General features: G+C 42.5%; 1 protein-coding gene across 1 annotated transcript in view; it reads left to right on the top strand.

Annotated features, from left to right (window-relative positions):
- The first annotated feature begins 1,017 nt into the window (after positions 1–1,017).
- Positions 1,018–19,369, top strand: part of loxl2b (lysyl oxidase-like 2b) — a 41,606-nt gene continuing 23,254 nt past the window's right edge. Inside the window, exons 1-3 of the mRNA XM_020647105.3 lie at positions 1,018–1,222; positions 4,777–5,136; positions 5,271–5,446. Coding sequence (XP_020502761.2) covers positions 4,788–5,136; positions 5,271–5,446 — 525 coding nt within the window. The 5' untranslated portion in view covers positions 1,018–1,222; positions 4,777–4,787. The remainder of the gene's footprint in view (positions 1,223–4,776; positions 5,137–5,270; positions 5,447–19,369) is intronic.

Below are 19,369 nucleotides of genomic sequence, written 5' to 3'. Positions count from 1 at the left end.
GTGAGGATGCCAGTATATGGTCTTGGGCTAATTCCACTCAGTGCTGCAGTTATAACATGAACATCACTCGTATTCTGCCTCTAGCCTTTCTCACAATACATGACCAGGCCTATTTTCAATAATTACTGGGTATTAAGGCTGTTGTATTTTGTGTAACCACAGTTTGGCCGTGGCTCTGCGTAATACATTATATGCCTTATCCACCTTCTGTTACAGTGAGGGTCCCACGTCTCTGGCACCTTTATTTTTGGGGGGTCATGAGCTGAAGCTCAAGTTTGGGAACCCCTGATCTAGATAACATTTTTGATGCACTGTTTTATTTAGCATGAAATTGCATGTAATGTGCACATTTTCTGGCAAATGTTTTCTGGGTAAACGGTGAATGGCCTAACTAATTAAGATGTGTTTGTAGATAGAACAAAGTACAGTTGAGTTAGATAGATTCAGGGTTGATGAAAATGGACAAAATGTGATATGACCTGCAGAAAAAAAGAGAAAGGTCTGCACACTATTCAGCTCTTTCTCTTTTTTTCTGCAGTGAATACATTTCTTTTCTCTGCACATTTGAGCTATGCATTTTGATTGGACGTGCGCACACCAGTTTTCTCCTTGAAAAACTGTGTTATAACATGCAGAGATGTGACGTCATGTGACAGAGAGTGCGCACACAGTTTTACTTATGAGGCTATAGTTTGAACATCAAACAGTTACATATGTAAAGAAAGTGGCCACGTGAGTCTCCCTGTGAGGTCTCAGTGGTGACGTCATGCCACATTATGGATTTATTATTACTAGGCTCCAAATGACCTCCTTGGCATTGGGTCCCACTAAAAGTAGCCTAATTATGGGCTACTGTTAATGTAAGCCAACATTGAATTATAGGCTCTACTTTTTCCTGTAAGACAGACAACACTGTCGCCTCACTCTGTGTCCGCGCTGCGTTCATGAGGGCTCCGCGAGGTTTCCACTTCCCGGGGCCATCTCATCTCTCCGGTGAGCTCATCGAAGAAGAGGTGGGTCCAAGTGGGCGAGGCCCCTCGCAGCCGCAGCTCCGCTCCACAGCCTGAGAGACTTTTGTGTTAGAGAGGGAGTGAAAGTTTAGAGAGCGGGAGGTGAAACAAGTCACTCACTGAAGCCTGTTCGTCTTCTGCCTGGTGCTGCAGCCTGCAGGGAGCTATACCCGACCTAAGGGGGGGGGAAGTCCTCAGCAGCGACACGGAAAGTAAGTCATATCATATTATGCAAAACACACTCGATAAAATCGATTTAAAATCAGATCATGTAAACTAGATGTAGCTATTTGAACAGCAGCCTAACTGCCTAAACAGTATGAAAAAACAGGATGTCTTTGGAGGCAGACAGGCCTATAAAAAATATAACCACAGTATGCCGATGTCAACGTAAAGGTGTGCTGCTCTTCTCTATGTGATATCAAATAGGCTACTGACCCATTTGGGTGTTTTTGTTTCTGATTAGATAAAAAAAAAAAAAAACATCTCTTTCAGGAGGCTATTTCTGTGCACCGCTGGCATGTCATTAAAAACAAATATTGGTACATTGATAATAATAATAATCCATACTGTCGCTTGTTAACTAATGGAAACAATCGTTTATTTGCAGCCTTTGTTACAGGGCAGGTTATATGTGGATCTATTGGTACATGTGATACAAAAGGCCATTACTCTCTGATATCGGTGAAATTATTGGGGTGGACTTTCTCAAATAGTGTATGATAATGAACTCTCAAGCCCATATTTTCAACTCTCCCCCCAAAGCTTCATCAGAGTGCTTCAAAACGGTGCAGGAGGAGAGCTGTTTGAATCCTGACCTCTTAGCTCAACCACACAGAGAAGGATATGGTTTGATAAACACCCCTAAAATCTGTCCGTGTTTCTGAAGCAAAAACAGGTTTTCCGATTATCAGGACTTTTTTTGAAGACATTTTATTTTGAAGGGGAGCTGACTGTATCATCATCGTGCATATCCCACTTTGTTTGATTGGATGTTTGTAAGTGTCTGCAGCTTGATCCAATAGTCACATTATCTCAGGGTCACCTTGTGCCTGAAAAGTCACGAGTAGTCGTTTGTTGTTTGATTAAACATTTATCCCTCCAGGTTTCATTCTGTATCGTAGGCTTTAGTGTTAACACTGTATGTTTTGCCTTAGTTGAACTTGAGTCTTTATGTGAATGCTGACAGTGTGTTTTTTTTTTCTAATGAACATTGCTGTCTGGACTGACACATTGTGAGCAGACGCTGAGGCCGAGGGTTTCATTCCATCTGTTCATTCTTTAATGTGTGTTGTTTCTAGCTTGTGTAACCACTGCCACGTTACAGTGAGGAAAGTAGAAAGTGTGCAGTTTAAGGATAACTATACTCTCCTGCCAGATGTTTTACTCAAAAGCAAAAGATCCAGGTTTGAACACTGAAGGGGTTTCAGAGAGACCCAGCAGTTTACGAGTCAGCTGTCTGTGTGTTCAGTATGTAATCGTTAAATCAGCCTTTGACTCCAGTGTGATTAGCTGCACTCTCTCTTTTATGGTACAGTAAAGCAGTGTGTCTTTTTTTTCCTCCTGTGTAAGTTTGGCATCATGTTCCCCTTCAGATGTTTGTGCTTGAGTACAGCTTGTTTGGACTCACATAACGCAGAGAAAACTTCTTATGCCTTTATTTTAGAGACAGGACAGTGGATAGAGTCAGAAATCAGCGAGATAGAGAGAGAGAGAGAGAGTGGGGAATGACATGCAAGATTGGAGCCGCAGGTCGATTTGAACCCGGGCCACCCGCTTGGAGCACTAAAGCTTCCGTACATGGCGCAGGCGCACTAACCAAAGAAAACTTTTTTAAAGGGGACATATTGTGAAAAATCAACATATATTGAAATGAACATATATTTGGGTAACCTGAGTGTCTACTGACCAACAAAATGTGAAATAAACACATCCAGTCCTTTGTTTGTGGTCTGCATAAGTCTTACAGTCTTCTAATGTGCTCTCCTTGTGATGTCACAGTGGGATTCTGGTAAAAAAAAAAAAAATCCCCTCCCCTCCCCTGATATCTCCACCCATGGACTCCACCCCCAGACAAGAACAAAACTTTTGCACAGGTTTGCCATTTTTATTCTCACTACAGAGGAGTGATGTCTACCTGGAAAACTCAGGGGGGTCTCATTGTATTTAAAGAGACACACACACCAAAACAGAGCGTTCTGAGAGAGCTGGTTTATACAGGGTCACAAACCTCCTCTGCTGCTTGATTCATGTTATATTTTGACCAAATCACAGCATAGATGTTTCATTTAGACCACAGGGGACTGTTTGAAAAGGTGGAGGAGGGTGAGAATATGTCCTCCTTTAAAATAATCATCCATTGACAAAAAAATATGTTAGCAACTTCACATCATCTGTTGATACATCGCAATCATGATTAAATCCAAACTCTGTATGTTGTTTTAGTCAAACAAGGGCAGCTGTGGCTCAGTGGTAAAGTCGGAATCTCTCAAAGGTAAAGTCGGGAATTTGATCCCCAGCTCCTGCAGCAACATGTCCGTTGGGTCCTCTGGCAGGATACTTAACCCCAAGTTGCTCCCACTGCTTCGTTGGTGGATGTGAATGGGATGAGTTACTTCTGATGGTCACTTCACAGAGCAGCCTCTACCATCAGTGTGTGAATGTGTAGGTGTGTAGGTGGATTATTTCCACTTTGAGTAGTCAGCTCAAGTAGGGCTGCTGGATTATGGCAAAATGTTTTTTTGATTGATATTGAGATCATGATTATTAACTATGATTACTCGTTTATTTTACAGCACCTTCATCACAAGCATTTATCAAACTTAAATGGTAAATGGTAAATGGACTTGAGCTTGTCACACCTACACATTCACACACTGATGGTAGAGGCTGCTGTGTAAAGAGTCCATCAGAAGTAACTCATCCATTCATGCACATTCATACGCTGCTGACGAAGCAGTGGGAGCAACTTGGGGTTAAGTGTCTTGCTTACACATCTGACATGTTGCTGCAGGAGCTGGGGATCAAACCCTCGACTTGCCGGTTGAGAGACGACAACTCTACGAACTGAGTCACAGCACCACTTAAACACTCATTACACTTTAACATTTTGAAACAGGCAAAACAAGTTAATAAACTGTGTTTTTCAGGTAGTGGTGATGTTCTTTTGTGGCCACAATATACCAGCAAACACTGGAACATTTACCACAAATGACAAAACCTGTGATCTAAACAAGCGCAGCACTGCAGCACAGGAACTGTTTTATCTGGATTATCTTCTTTTCATGATCGTGGGAAGCCTAAATCGGATTTGAAATTGAAACTTGATTAATTGTCCAGCCCTTAGCTCAAGTCCTTTTTACCATTTTTATACACTTACACAAGTCTGTGCTAAATCTTTAAAGGAAGTCACATCTTTAACAAACATAAGCATCAGGCTGGATATTTCTTAAAAATTCAGGTTAAGACAGTGCCCTTCAATGGACTGAAAAAAGAAATCGACCCTCAATGCCCCTAATCCTGCTTGAAAGATGAACATTTTGGAAACCCAGGGGGCCAAGTTCTTAACATAGACTACAAGTCACAACCCTGCTGAGATTATCTGGAGGTTCTTAGGCTGTGAAATCTGTAAACTGTCTTTTAATGTTTCCCCTCAAATGAGTTTGAGGTATCTCTTAATTACAACGAGTACGATCTTCAAGAACAGTCTAGGACAGTTTCTAAGAATCTTTACTGATAGCTCCCTCCTCTTTTCTTTTTTCAACAGTTCCAACCAAAATGTTGTGCACCCGGTACCTGCTCTGCTGCACATTCATTGTGTCAGTGTTATTAGAGCTGGCTCTTGCCCAGTACGAGCACCTCGGCTACCCGACAGGCTTCACTCACCAAGTGCAGGAACAGTACACTGCCCCGCAGCTGTCACCAGACACTCCCAGGATCCAGCTCAGATTGGCGGGAGACAAGAGGAAACACAACGAAGGCCGTGTGGAAGTTTTCTACAACAACGAATGGGGCACTGTCTGTGACGACGACTTCAACATCCATGCGGCTCAGGTGGTGTGCAGGGAGCTGGGCTACATGGAAGCCATCTCTTGGTCACCATCCTCGAAATATGGAAAAGGAGAAGGTTGCAAAACACACACTACAGCAATATCTGTTCTCCATTCAGTATGAAACATAGTCATTATAATGATGTCGTTTCTGGTACTAGTGCAAAAATTCCAGCTTGTGAAAGCACTGATGACTTCTTCTTTTGTTCAGGACCCATCTGGTTGGACAACCTCCACTGCACGGGAAGAGAAAAGACGTTGGCACTGTGTCCCTCCAATGGGATTGGTGTTTCTGACTGTAAACACAGTGAGGACGTAGGTGTCGTCTGCAGTGATAAGAGGATCCCTGGATTCAAATTCATCAACACACTGCCCAACCATGTAGAGGTAAATATACACGGCCTTACAAACTGTATCAAGCTTTGTTTAGCCCGATGGTTTGATGGACTGTTTTGGTTTTCTGGGGGTGTGCTGAGGTAGTGCTCAAACAAAGGGGCTTGGGCGCTGTGAATTTTCTCTTATATATTGTGCCTTTACCTCAATGTTTTTTTTTTGGACAGTTCCAACGGACGCTCAGTCAACACTCCATCAGCTTCCAGATGAAGTTTGAGGCCTTACTTTAAAGATAAACACCAATGAAAACTCGGTTTATAAGACATTGTACTGACTAACGTTTGGCCAATCATAAGGAAGAATCCATGGCAAAGGCGATTATTTTTGTCACCTTTTCAGCCTCCTGAAAGCCATTTGACTTACCGACTTAGCTTCTTTTTTCTAGTTCTTCTGTGAAAGCAACACAAGATTATTATTATATATTTATTATTATTTGGCAAAATCACAAGAGTAACAGAGTCCCTACTATTGGTCATATCAAACTATCACACCCTCGACTTGTAGACTCGAAGCTGAAGCTGAGATATCCATGATGACATCACTGAAGTATTTCTCAAAGCTTCTCAAATGTCACAGAGATGTTGTTTTCATGAGCTTAGTAGAGCTCACAGCTCCTCAAACAATAAATCTGTCTAAGTTTTGGCTGAGTACAGCTCTGCTCATGTAAAGTCACGAGATACTCTGTTTTAATAGCCGTGCTTTCCTTATAGCCTGCTCTGGAAGTGTGTCAGCGAAAGTGAAGTTACATTAACTGCTAATTGTTAAGAGGTGTCACGATCGTAACTGTCAATGTTGTGGCCAGATTTTAGAGGCTCCCCTGAGCTTCCATTTCAGCTTTGGCTAAAAGGCTCTGAGCTATTTGTCCCAAAAAGCAGATCTTTGTTATCTTTGTGCTCACTGTGAAGGCCTCAAATATCCACATTCCAGTGTAATGAGTAAACGGCAGACCAGAGTGAACTCTCTGTCTGACTGACCATCTCCTCTGCTTCTTTGTAAAGTTTTAAAGGTCACATACTATTCAAAATACACTGAATGTTTTTCTTAAACTATACATGTCCCTAACTTGTCTACAAACCCCCCAATGGTGAGAAAAGTCCATCCTCTCTGTCCTTAGCCTGCTCCACTTTTCAGAAAATGTGTGCTCAAACAGTCCATTTGGAGATTTTCCCTTTATGACATCACAAAGGGCAGTAGCCCCTCCCCCAGGTGGGTGACATGCACTCCCACAGCTAGGTGTTTGTTCTGCCCTCTGAGTCAGCCTTCTCACCGTAAACAATAGGGCGTGGTGCGAAATAGCCTGAGCCACCCAAGCCCTTCCAGAGAGGGGGCGTGGTCAGACACAGCTCTTTTACATATTTAAAGGTACAGACACAGAAACAGCCTGTTCTGAGCAGGGCTGAAATAGAGGAGTTTATAGACATGATCAAATACAGGATCAGAGTGGATTTAGAACTGGAAGAAACTTCACCCACATGTTTTGGGGAGCTCTGAGCTTTACAACTTTTAAAGTGGCACAGCAGAACTTTTCTTTCCTCAAACAGTTGGCAGGAGTTAGAGGTTGGTGTAAGGTTGAATTGAAAATAAATATTCATTGAGTCTCTGAGCTTGTCCGTCTGACTGCAGAGTAAGTGAAAATTGGCTGATTCAATGTGTTTGTAGCTGTAATAGCACTGTCTGTGAAAACAGTCCAAACTGGTTAATCAAAGAGTTGAACTTAAACAGAACGATCCCCTCTCAGCTCAGTGTGGAGCCTCCAACTTTACTGTTTCGATTCCCTCCCACCACTCTCTGAAGCATCATATTCAGCATGTGTAAATGTTCTGCAAACCTTCTGTCTACTAGTTACTCAGCACCAAATGACCGACAGACACTGTTAGCATCTCGCTGGTGAAAATAGTGGAGCCATAGAGCTAACAAATAAGGGTCCTTCATAACAGCTTGATTTGTACATCTGCAACTGTTTGCAAACAAGCAAACCATATAACCTCAAAGGATATATCAGTGTAACATCTGAAAATACCTTCACTTTCTCACTTTCTTCCTTTTTTTACGGCTCTGTTATGATTTGATGAACGATAAGTGTTATCCATAGTTAGGAGTGTAGCTGACATGATTGACAGGTGGGCGCGATGTAACGGTTCGTCAAGAGGCTTAAACCTCAGCTCCAGCTCTCAGCCTGTTGTTAGGTTGACTGAAAGTTAGACTGAGACAGGATTTCCAGCATTGCGGCTGCTGATGATGATCCTCTGGAGCCCCCTGCAGGAACAGAAGGGTGACGTCACTCAGGCTTCATCCGTTAATATTTACAGTCTATACGTAGCCTGAAACCTGACGTCAGGTTCTGGCCAAGTCTCGGAAAGTCCTTGTAACTTCTCGTTCACAGCGGCAGTAAACCATGTTCGGGGATTACACCAACAACTGAGTATCTTGTGTTTTAAAAAAAAAAAAAAATCTGTGGTTTATTATGGACATCCAACATTGTATCATTATACAGTTTGTATTTAAATATGGATCAGCAGAATAGATCTCCTTTAAGAGGACATGAAAACCAATGTTGACTGGAGTGACAAGTCTTAAGACATTTTTCAAACTTCGTCATACAGCACTTTTTTTCAAATACAAATTCCTTTTTCACAGTGCTCAAACAAAACCCACCCTAGTCTTGTGAGTCTGCATTGCTGCTTTGTAGATGTTGTGGTACATGTATCCGACTTCCCCTACAGAGGTTTACAGAGACAGACTGTACAGATTATGAATCTCTGGGGGCATGGTCGATGTCCGGAGTCAAGCTGGGATAGTAGCTGAAGGAATAGAAACGGACTCAGCTTTTCCATTCCCTAAAAGAAATCACGTGGGCTGTGTGCATGTAAAACACAGCCACCCTCTGTGCCGCCACTCAGCCGGCCCTTACCTCATCGTTTTGGAAGTGGTACTGTAATGTGTCACGTTTTTTGCTGGCAGTTTTGTGGAATAGGATAATTACAGGGCTTTCAGAGCGGTTAGGTTAGCCATCATGTGTAAGAGGCTCAACTTCCCTCTCAGGTGATGGGCCGCTTCAGTACAGCAGCTGGTCGACCACAAAGGAAACACCCACAGAGTGAGCTAAGAAGGAGGTGAAACTTGAAGCCTTTGCATGCACGTGTAACTGACCTTTGACCTCTGTGCACAGATTCCATTCAGGGACTGCATTGTCTTCTGAAATAGTTCAAATAACAGGGCGCTGGTCTAGCTCAGTTTGTAAAGCATCCCATGTACAATGGCTACAGTCCTGGTCGCACTGGTAGGCGGTTCAGCTCCCAGTCCTGTCGAGATTTGGTGCACATCATCCCCCACTCTCTCTCTCACTCTCTCTCTCCCAGTGTTTCCTGTCTCCCTTATCAAATTAAGACTAGAAGCCTTAAATAACAGACGTTTTCTCTTCTGAACATTGCCTGTTTTTTGACGGCCTCGTAAACGGGCAGAGAATAAACATCTCGTGCCTTAAATATGCCTCTTTGTGTTCCTGGCTCTGCACTGACTTCAGCGGCTGTATATTTAGCATCGTGTCTCAGTCAGCTTTAGAGTAAACAACACAGAATGACAGCCAGTGTTCAATTCTTCGTCTCTGGAACATTTTTTTTGGTATTTCTCTGCTAGCTATTTATATATATATTCCTGTCACATTATGGGGAAGTCTCCTGCCTCACCTCTTGGTTTTGGGTATGCAGAAGTGGCTACAGGGAATGATGGCGCTCTGACCAGTGATCACACCACATGGCTAACGATCCATTTCAAACTTCAGTTCAACATGAGGAAACTCCAGGGTCTATGAAATGTAATGCTTGGCAGTGTGTGTGTGTTTCTGCACGGTCCAACATGCCGCCTCACTTATCCCAATCATCTGAACAGTTAGTGCATATTAGTTAGTCATATTTCTAAACCTGATTTATTCAAGTCAGCCCTCAGAAAGGAAAAATAAGCAGTAAACACCGACTTGACGAGCAGCGGTTTGAGCGGAATATTCCTGGTGATTAGACCTTAAACGCACGGTAAGTAAACTCCACCACCAGGGGGCTCTCAATCAAAACAATAACAAAAGCTGACGCCGCTACGATCCCCGTGCATGCAATTTAAACGGCTGCATTACGTTTTCTGTTCGTCAATATGTTGTTCTCCACTTTTGAGTTCATATTGTGATTCTGTTTAATTACACATAGCATTGATATAAAGGAAAGTATTCTCATTATAGCAACTTATAGCGGACTCTGTGGCTTCGTCTGCTGGGATAGTCTACCGCTGTGAGAGGAGCATATCTGAACAGCCAGGTTGAGGCAGTCCTCCTGAAACCGTCTAGATATTTTCAGGAGTGTATATGTGAAAACGGCTGCTGTCTTATTCGGACCAATCTTCTTTGGGCATCATGCTAGAACAGGTAGCCATGCTCTCTGTCTGTGCAGATGATCAGACCAAAGTAAATCTTTAGTGTCCTTTCCGCCGCTCTATCTCTCAGAGGTAGATTACAGGCTGCGCAAACCCCAAACCGAGTTTACGGCTCCCATTTTCCAGTCGTGTGGTTATTTTCTTTCCCTCTGAGGCCTGAAGGCTAAATCATCAACTTTCTTCCGTGTAAACCTCCAGTCATGCTGTGGTAGGGTGCCATAAATTCCTTGTCAGCCCTTTAGCACACTTCACACTGTGATCCTGAATTAATACACCACTTCCCTTTGTGTCACAATCTTGAAATGATTGAAAGTGTTAATTTTCACAAAGCTGATAGATATTTCTGCTGCTATGTAAAACATTTCACAGACACAACATTCCTGCAGTGCAACGTGGACGGATGTTTGTTCCCTGGAGATTATAAGATGTTACTCTCAGTCAGATATCTGTGTGAATAGAGGATCTTACTCTCTTCATGGCTTACTAATATGACCTTACATGAGCGTGTGTGTGTGTATAAAGCTATGTACCATTCACATTTGTAATCTCGATTAATTGCTTAATTGTTTGTTTAGTAAGATCTCCATTAGTTTCTGTGTAAAACAGAGCAGTATCATCCTGATGAATTGCATATTTAATCGCATGTTAAAAACTGAGTAAAAACAATCTCACTTAAAAAAAACATACAGTAAAAGGTAACAAAGCCGTGTTGGTCATACAGCGGCTGTTATCAACAGACTGTTGTCATAGAGACAGGGCGGACGTGCAAGCTTCCATGAAACTCTCCTGAGCGCACAGCGAGCACTTTTCTGCACAGACAAAAAAAACGCTACGAGGACACGGGGCCTCAAAGGAGTGCTAGGATGGCTGTTGACTCTTCTTTCAGAATGTATGCAGGGGCGCTCTTTTAGCTCAGTTGGTATGCAGAAGGCGTCCCTTATATGAATAATTTGTGGTTTCTACTATGATCTGTGGCCCCTTGGTGCTTGTCTACCCACCCTCTCCCTCACATATGTTCTGTCCTCATCTGAAAAAATACTTTAATAGTTAGAAAACTATTGTTGGTATGCATGTTGGTAAAAATCATCGTTTGGAATTTTGCAACACTGTCATTACTTGATGTGTTCAAACAAATGATCCATTTTTGTCATAAAATGTATGTCTTCAGATCTTGCACATCTAGCTACATCTGGATTTCCGTTTGAAAGGATAAAAAACAACCAAAGTGATGCGTTGCCATCAACTGTGAGCTTCATTGTGTTTGATTTATTTGGCTTGTCAAGAGACAACAAAGATTCAAACTTCCTAGCTGTACCATCGGGCAGATTCCTCTACCCTTAATCGCTCCCAAGTGTGTCTTAATTTCCCATTTGTTTTAATGTCATTCAGTCGTCGTCTTTGTAATTTATGCTTTTGTTCCTGGTTTGTCACAACTTTGAGAAACATCTGCTTTCAGTTTAAAAAAACAAGGGCTCATGCGATGTATTTTTAAAGGAGGACTAGCTCTCAGTGACACATTTCTCTGTTTGTGTGAGCAGCTGGTGGAATAATCTCTTCGAAGAGTCGACTTCCAGATGGAACTTGTTGGTCACCTACATGAAAGTGGCTGCAGGCTCGCTGAAATACTCAGAAAGAGACTTCCAACCAAAGTGTGGTACATGAAACTAGTTTCTTGGTATGCTGCTGTGGATGTGAGGTGATTTCTGCTGGCACACAGAAAATCCTTTATTCAAACCATATGTTCCTCTCTGCACTCTGTGTTTGATGGAAAATCTAAGCTGAACTCAACGTTAACTTCACAGGAGACTTTTGTACTAAGTCACCAAAAACTGTGATTGGCTTTATTTCTATCAGTGACAGAGGTGAGCAAGATAAACTGAATCAATGTGTCTTTACCATTGAGGACATTTATATTTTCACATTTAGATGTTGATTGGTTGTTTTATTTAAATCGACTGAAACAGAAAGACAAAGAATGGATCAGAGCTAGAGCTAGAATCTTGTGCCAGTGGTCTTTGGTCAATCCCCCTTTTCAGACACTTCTTCGCATACATGATGGACCTGCAGCCTTTTGGGTTCCTTACTCACAGTGCAAAACAGTGTTAAGAATAAGGGCACACTCACACTAGGCAAAGTTGACCTGTGCTGCACTTAAGCCCGATTGTCCACCTTCCCCATTCTCCCGCTGGCCTGCACTCACACTGCTCCAGGACTAACCGGGCCTGAGCACGGTTACCTCTTGTACATAACATCATAACACAACACATGCATGGCTTTATGTGATCGTGGAGCGTGCTGAGTTTACAAGACAGACAGACTCAAAATTAAAAACTAAATTAAATAAAAGGGACGCGCGGTGGAGTCCGTGTCTGTACATCGGAGAACATGACAGCTACTTTACTGACTTTGTGTCTTATTTTGAGTCATGTTAGTCTGTGCGCGTTGAAGGCTGTCCGTGTTGTGTATACCCGCAGGCTTGTGCTCGTGCATGAACCGCACCGTGCCGAAGCACACATCTTCCAAGAGTGCCAGGGACAAGGAAGTGTACCAAGCTTGAGGAACAGAGCACTCACACTAGTGTGCCCTATAAAACAATGACTACAGTTTAGAAGAAAAGGCTACATAATATATTCTTGCTGATGTGTCTGTTCCCATTGACAGTGAAGACTCTCCACACTTTGTGTACTAAAACACATCTTTTTTTTCATCAAGGATGTACGTTTAAGATACCAAACTTATTCAGCACATTCCTGATGCTTAAGCAATCCAGGCTGTCAGTTCTGTCAGCAAGTTGTTCTAGGTGGGCTTCTCCTGTTGAACATTATAAAAAAGAACATTTCAAATTGAAACTTTCGGAAGTACTGAGAGTCTGCGCCCACTCAGGACGCTTTTAGCACTGGCAGCGCCCATATTCAATGCAGTTCAGCGTCCTGAGAGCAGAAACACTGACTTATATTAGTGATTCTCGTAGTTATTCTAAGATGTACAAAGATGTCTCTTTAGTGATGTGTAGTAATTTCGCATTCTCAGGTAAATATTCTGTCGTCCTCTTCTCTGAAGTTGCACTTAAAACCATTTTATTTACAAATAGCTCGGGTTGTTTTTGTAGTATGAATGTTTCTAAAGGGTTAAATAATTGACATATTGAATCTGTACGATTGATGATTGTTGTCGACTCGTTTGTTAAGAAAACTGAATGAGGTTACTTTTGTGTAAATTTTTCAAGACAGGATTGCATCTGCTAATAGCAACCTGAACTCTGCCCTCATTTGCAACGACTATCTGCTTCTGTGTCACAGTCATACACAAAGCATTTAACGTGTTAGGATATTCAAGCCCATAACGTGTTCCTGCTCCTCGCAGTTTGCTCCTTTTTTGGATCTGCAGAGCTGAAGGTCAATACTGTCTACATACAGACGATGAGCTGTAGGGGTTGGGGACTTTTTCTACCGGTTTAATGTGATACCAAGTGTTGACAGATGTGATACCAGTGTCACCATTTTTCAACAGCTTCCTGCCTCAAGCGAGCCAGCAGGAGCAGCTCGTCCAGATAGTCACTCTCTCTCTTTCCTTTTGTGTGTAACAGCCAAGATCATCTCTGCACATGTGGAGAAAGTGAGCCATAAGTGTGGGGGCTTTAGCCTCAGTTAGCCTCGGACTGATTCAACCTCTGATTATAAAATTAATAATCAGGTCATAGTCATTAACAGAATTAGTTACAGATATTTTGGTTCAATCAGTGGAGAAAATTAAATGAATCAAAGATAAATATGTTTTTTACATATGTGATATTGAGTTATTGTTGGAGAATCTTTGGTGCTTGAACTCTACATGGAGATAGGAAGATCCAAGCGATCCTGTGAGCAGCAACATCTATCCCCCCGTGGAGTCCAGACACCGGTGGAGGCGTTAGCTGATGGTGTCATTTAAAGCTAATGGGATGAAGAAGCTGATGGAACTGTGAAGACTGGGGTTGATGGGAAGATGGTTGATGGTGTTATCTGAGGCTGATGGGATAAAAGCTGATCTAACTGGAGAATGGGGTTGACAGCACGGCTAAAGATGTCGGGCGGCTGTGGCTCAGTTGGTAGAGTTGGCCGTCTCTCAAGTGAAAGGTAAAAGGGTTTGATCCCCAGCTCCTGCAGCCACATGTCCGATTTATCCTCGGGGATACTTAACCCAAAGTCGCTCCCACTGCTTCGTCTGTGGTGTATGAATGGATTAGTTAATAGTTAATGGACATTTTACATAGCAGTCTCTGCAGGTGTGACCTGAGGTATAAACTTTGAGTTGTCAGAAGACTAGAAAAGCGCTATACTAGCTGAAGTCCATTTACCATTAACCAAGTCGTCGAGAGCCCAACCGATTAATTGGCTGGCCAATAACATCAGTTGATATTAGCATATCCAGTGACTATCATATCAGATAATTTTATTAGAGATATGTGCCGATATTACGTGATTTAGCATTTCATTTGAGTTTCATTGTTTGACACTAGCAGTTCTCTTTCACCAGCAGAGGGTCAAGTGTGAGACAACATAGATCTAAGAAAAATATTGACCAGTAAATGGGTATAAGATTTTTTTCCCTCCCAAACATTGATATCGGGCCCAAGAATCCCATATCGGTTGGGACCTATGCTATTTGACTGGTGAATAAGTCCAGTGACATCGGCGTATATCTGCCAGAAAATTAGCCGATATGATAGTCACTGGATATGCTAATATCGGCCGATATTATCTGCTGGCCGATTAATTGGCAGGCTCTACTTTTTGTGTCTAAGGCCCCCTTTGAACTTTGAAAGGCGGATCTTGTAGAAACAAATGCACTGATATGTAATGTAAAACCATCAGCTCCTCTAAGGAGGGTTTTAGCTTCTTCTTTGACATCGTGTTGTGTTTTTGTTTCACGTCACTGACACGACTCTCTTCAGCCTCAAAACCAGCAACGCAAATGTCATTGTGCTTCTGTTAGTGTGTTTAACGCGAGTAACAGCTTAACACACAAGATTATCCTCTTCCCTCAGTTGAACAAAGTATAATTTAACATTCATCACATTCATAGATACAACAAACAGAGCGACTATTTGACATTAAATTAAAAATGAATTCCTCCAGAGCAACACAATGTTTCCATTTCTACTTTGACTTGGACTAGACTCGACAGATCTAGTGTTGGGACTGTGTCTGTGTGCTTTGCAGTGGCTTGTACTGTGCATTTATGAATTTGTGTTTAAGACCTGATAACTAGAGTGTGGTAGCTTACAAATTGAGTAACTGGGCCTTGAATCAAAAAAAAAGAAAAGGGCTTTTGAAAAAGAAAGAAAGATGTGCGTTACAAGCTTGAAGTAGCCTCAGTGACTCAGAGCGGAGTTGCAACATATTGAGACCCCTTTACCGCACTCGAGCACAACATCTCATGAATGGTTTTCCCATCTGTGCTGCTGTTCCTCCTAGACGAGTCAGGAAAAGTCCACTTTTCTCCATGGAGTGTGCTGAAACAAGACACACGTGCTCCTCTGCTGGAGTCACGTTTTCATAGAAACTGTATAAATCAGTTTTAAAACACTGGATCATATGAACTGATCAAATATTTATGCAAAGTTGGTGCAAGGTTTGGTCCCCAGAAATCGTAGACCATACCATACACTTGAGGAACGTCTGAACTGTAAACAGGAAATTATTAAGAGATAATAAATCGACGAAAAAGAAAGGGGTAAGGGGCGAGCTGCAATATGTGAACACAACCAGCCACACTTTTCCCCACCTTGACTTTATCTGGACTTTTTCATTTCAGCCCCCAAATAAAGATATCCTTATCAATTCAGGGGGACCCCCTCTCCTTGGACGAGGAAAAGTTCAGATTGTGAGGAACGTGTGTGAACACAGCTTTGTTGTGACCTCTATAGAAACCTTGTTGCCTCTGACCAGAATGTCCAGATGTGGTCAGATAGCTGACTAAAAAAAGGACTTGTAATTTGTACCTTTCACGCTCGTGGCATCTCTGCCCTTCCCTGGAGGCAAAATGGGTATTTAAGAAAAACCCTTCTTTCTTATTATTTGGCTTTAAATGTCAGTGGCTTTAAAAGTCTGCACACCCCATCCCCCTAGTTGCCAGACTGTGCCCCCCCCCCCCCCCCCCCCTTGCCTGCACTGTCACGTAAGCACAAGAATGTGGGTTTGGTCTACGGCAGAGGAAAATGTTGATTTAATCTGAGCAAAAAGTCCCAAAGGATTCTGAGCTGGCTGCCTGACAATGTTGACTTGGTGAAAACACAGACACAAACATCATCTGTGTGTCAAGGTCGATTCTAACACATATTTTCAATAAATATCCCAGTAAGGTATGTGTGAGGCCGCCCTCAATGTAGATGATTCTGATAACATTGGCTGTATGTAAAGATGGATGAGGTGTTCCCCCCGCAGTAGTGATCAGCTGGGGGGTGCTCGGATATCGACATCCTGCCCCTTCTGGGAACCAGAGCACTGATTTAGCTCACAGATAAAATGGCCAAGATTCCTCAGGTCAGAGCAGTCCAACACATTCTTGTTTTGGTGTGGAGCAGACGCTCACGGTTATGGACAGTTGAATGACTCTTTCGTTGGAGTTTGCTACATTCCTCCTCTGTCAGTCTCATGGCCACAGTGCATTTGTCAATAGCAGTGAATATATTTTACCACAGCACCACATTACTGTGGTACTGTGTTTTTCTAACACTAATATGTGTCTCTAGTCTGTATAAAAATCAAGAGAAAAGTCCATCCTCTCTGTCTTTTGTCTGCTCCACTTTTCAGAAAATGATTGCTCAAATAGGCTGTTTGGAGATTTTCCCTTCATGACATCACAAAGGGCAGTAACCCCTCCCCCAGGTGGGTGACACTCCCACAGCTAGGTGTTTGTTCTGCACCTCTGAGTCTGCCTTCTCACCGCAAACAATAGGACATGGAGTGAAATAGCCGGAGCAACCTAAGCCCTTCCAGAGAGGGGGCGTGGTCAGACACAGCTCATTTACATATTTAAAGGTACAGACACAGAAACAGCCTGTTCTGAGCAGGGCTGAAATAGAGGGGTTTATAGACATGATCAAATACAGGATCAGAGTGGATTTAGAACAAGAAACTTCACACACATGTTCTGGGTAGCTCTAAGACTTATTTAAACTGGTTGAAGAGGAGGAGGATATGTGACCTTAAATACTTAAATTCAAATGTATTTCTTATGTCTGATACTAAATTGTATGATTTACATACAACCTCGGCTCTTTGATGCATGTCATCCCCACTTTCTTCTCTCTTCAGCTGTCCTATCTAATAAAGTCAAAATAAAGTATCCATCGCTATTAACGCACTTACACACTGCTTTCACTACCACTTGGGAGCAATGTTGGGGTACAGTGCTGTGCCTAAGTAAGATTCAACATGTAGACTGGGAGCACAGGAAGTGAGATTGTTTAGATAAGTCCGACTCTTCCACTGATCCACAACCGCCCCTAAGTACTTACAGATGCTAAGATGCACCCAATCAGCTGTTTCCTTTCTGCACTACGTTTATTCAGCAGTAAACTCTGGTTCAAATATATACAGCTGAAGAAGCAAGCCATAGCCAAGCCGTAGTTTGTAACTAGTCTGTAATTCTTGCGTGTTCATAGTGCTGTGTATTTGCCATTATTGCCAGTCATTATTTATGTTTTTATTTCTGGTTGATTTGATAGGGACAGATACAAAGTACATGGACAAACTGAAAACAGCAATCCAATGTAAGTATCTTAGTGTTTATAGCAGATGCTGATTTGCAACACCCGTCCCTAGAAGTGCTTTTGTGTGGATAAAATATTAAAACAGTTAAATTAAAAAGGAAAAAGAAAGGGTAAACTTGGTACAGCAAGACACACATTTAGCTGTTATAGCTACAGCAAATTATACATGAGTACTAACTAGTCTGTTGCGGGCTGAATGGGGGGGGGGGGGGGGGGGGGTAGCGTTGTTTCCTCACAGCGAGGAGAAATCACTGTTGGACTCTCTGTGTGGAGTTTGTATGTTCTCCCCGTGCATGTGTTGGTTCTCTCCAGGTACTCGGGCTTCCTCCCACAGTCCAAACACATGCTGGTTAGGTTAACTGGTGACTCTAAATTGCCCGTAGGTGTGAATGTGAGTGTGGCTGGTTGTCTGTCTCTACATGTCAGCCCTGTGATTGACTGGTGAACAGTCCAGGGTGTAACCCCGCCTCTCGCCCAATGACAGCTGGGATCGCCTCCAGCCCTCACGCTACACTGAATGGGAAAACCGGTAACAGATAATGGTTGGATGAACAAGTCTGTTGTTGAGTTCCAGGATTTTGCTGCTTTCACAGAAAAAAGCTGTTTGAGCAAAATATGTTTCGCAAAATGAAACTCCACAGCTGCCACTTGAAGCTGATCTGCTGCAGCCCTCTAGTCTCTGTACATTTTTGTAGAAAGGTTGAGGAGCAAATTTGTTTAAAATGAGGTGGTGATGATGTCTCATTGGTTTTTGTCAGAATTGTCAAGGCCTGATTGTGAAGGCTCTCTACAGATTTGATTACAGACTGGTTGACCCAGGACCAGACAGTTAAACCAGAGGACTGATGTGAGACTATCATGATATTTAAAATGAGAAAGGCACAGCCGAGTGTCTATTTCTTATCCTTAAACAGAAAAGATTGGCCTCCATCGTTTGACTAATCTTTTTCAACCATTGACATTCTTTGATTTGTTTGAAAGCCAGAAACAGTCACTGTGTTCAAATTTAAAGGGGACATATTATGAAAGATCCACTTTGACAGTGTTGAACATATATTTGGGTAACCTGAGTGTCTACTGACCCACAAAATGTGAAATAAACCCATCCAGTCCTTTGTTTGTGGTCTGCATAAGTCTTACAACACAGAGAAAAATGCTCCATTTCAAATTTGCTCTCCTCGTGACATCACAGTGGGATTCTGGTAAAAAAAATAAAATCCCCTCCCCTGATATCTCCACCCATGGACTCCACCCCCAGACTAGAACAAAACTTTTGAGCAGGTCCGCCATTTTTATTCTCTATACAGAGGAGTGACGTCTACTGGGAAAACTCAGGGGGGCTCATTACATTTAAAGAGACACACACACCAAAACGGAGCGTTCTGAGTGAGCTGGTTTATACAGGGTCACAAACCTCCTCTGGTGCTTGATTCATGTTATATTTTGACCAAAGCACAGCACAGATGTTTCATTTAGACCACAGGGTCCTGTTTGAAAAGGTGGAGAAGGAGGATAATATGTCATTGTTTAAGGTTTTTACTACAGTCAAGTTTGAGCAACCTGGTGCAGATGTACAAGCAGTGCACTGAGTCTGCATGATCGCCCGTTATGTAACACAGGAAGGCTGCGTGCATACCACATGTTTACATCCCGTCTGATTGCAGAGGTCAGAAAATGAAAACACAAAGCTCTGTATATGCCACGGTGTGAAAGTAGTGTTCTTTTTCTAAAATGAACATCGT

This window comes from Labrus bergylta, chromosome 2, assembly GCF_963930695.1.
Source record: "Labrus bergylta chromosome 2, fLabBer1.1, whole genome shotgun sequence".
NCBI classification, from domain to species: Eukaryota; Metazoa; Chordata; class Actinopteri; order Labriformes; family Labridae; genus Labrus; species Labrus bergylta.
The sequence above is the reverse complement of the archived record's forward strand: the minus strand, read 5'-3'. Positions and strand labels throughout refer to the sequence as shown.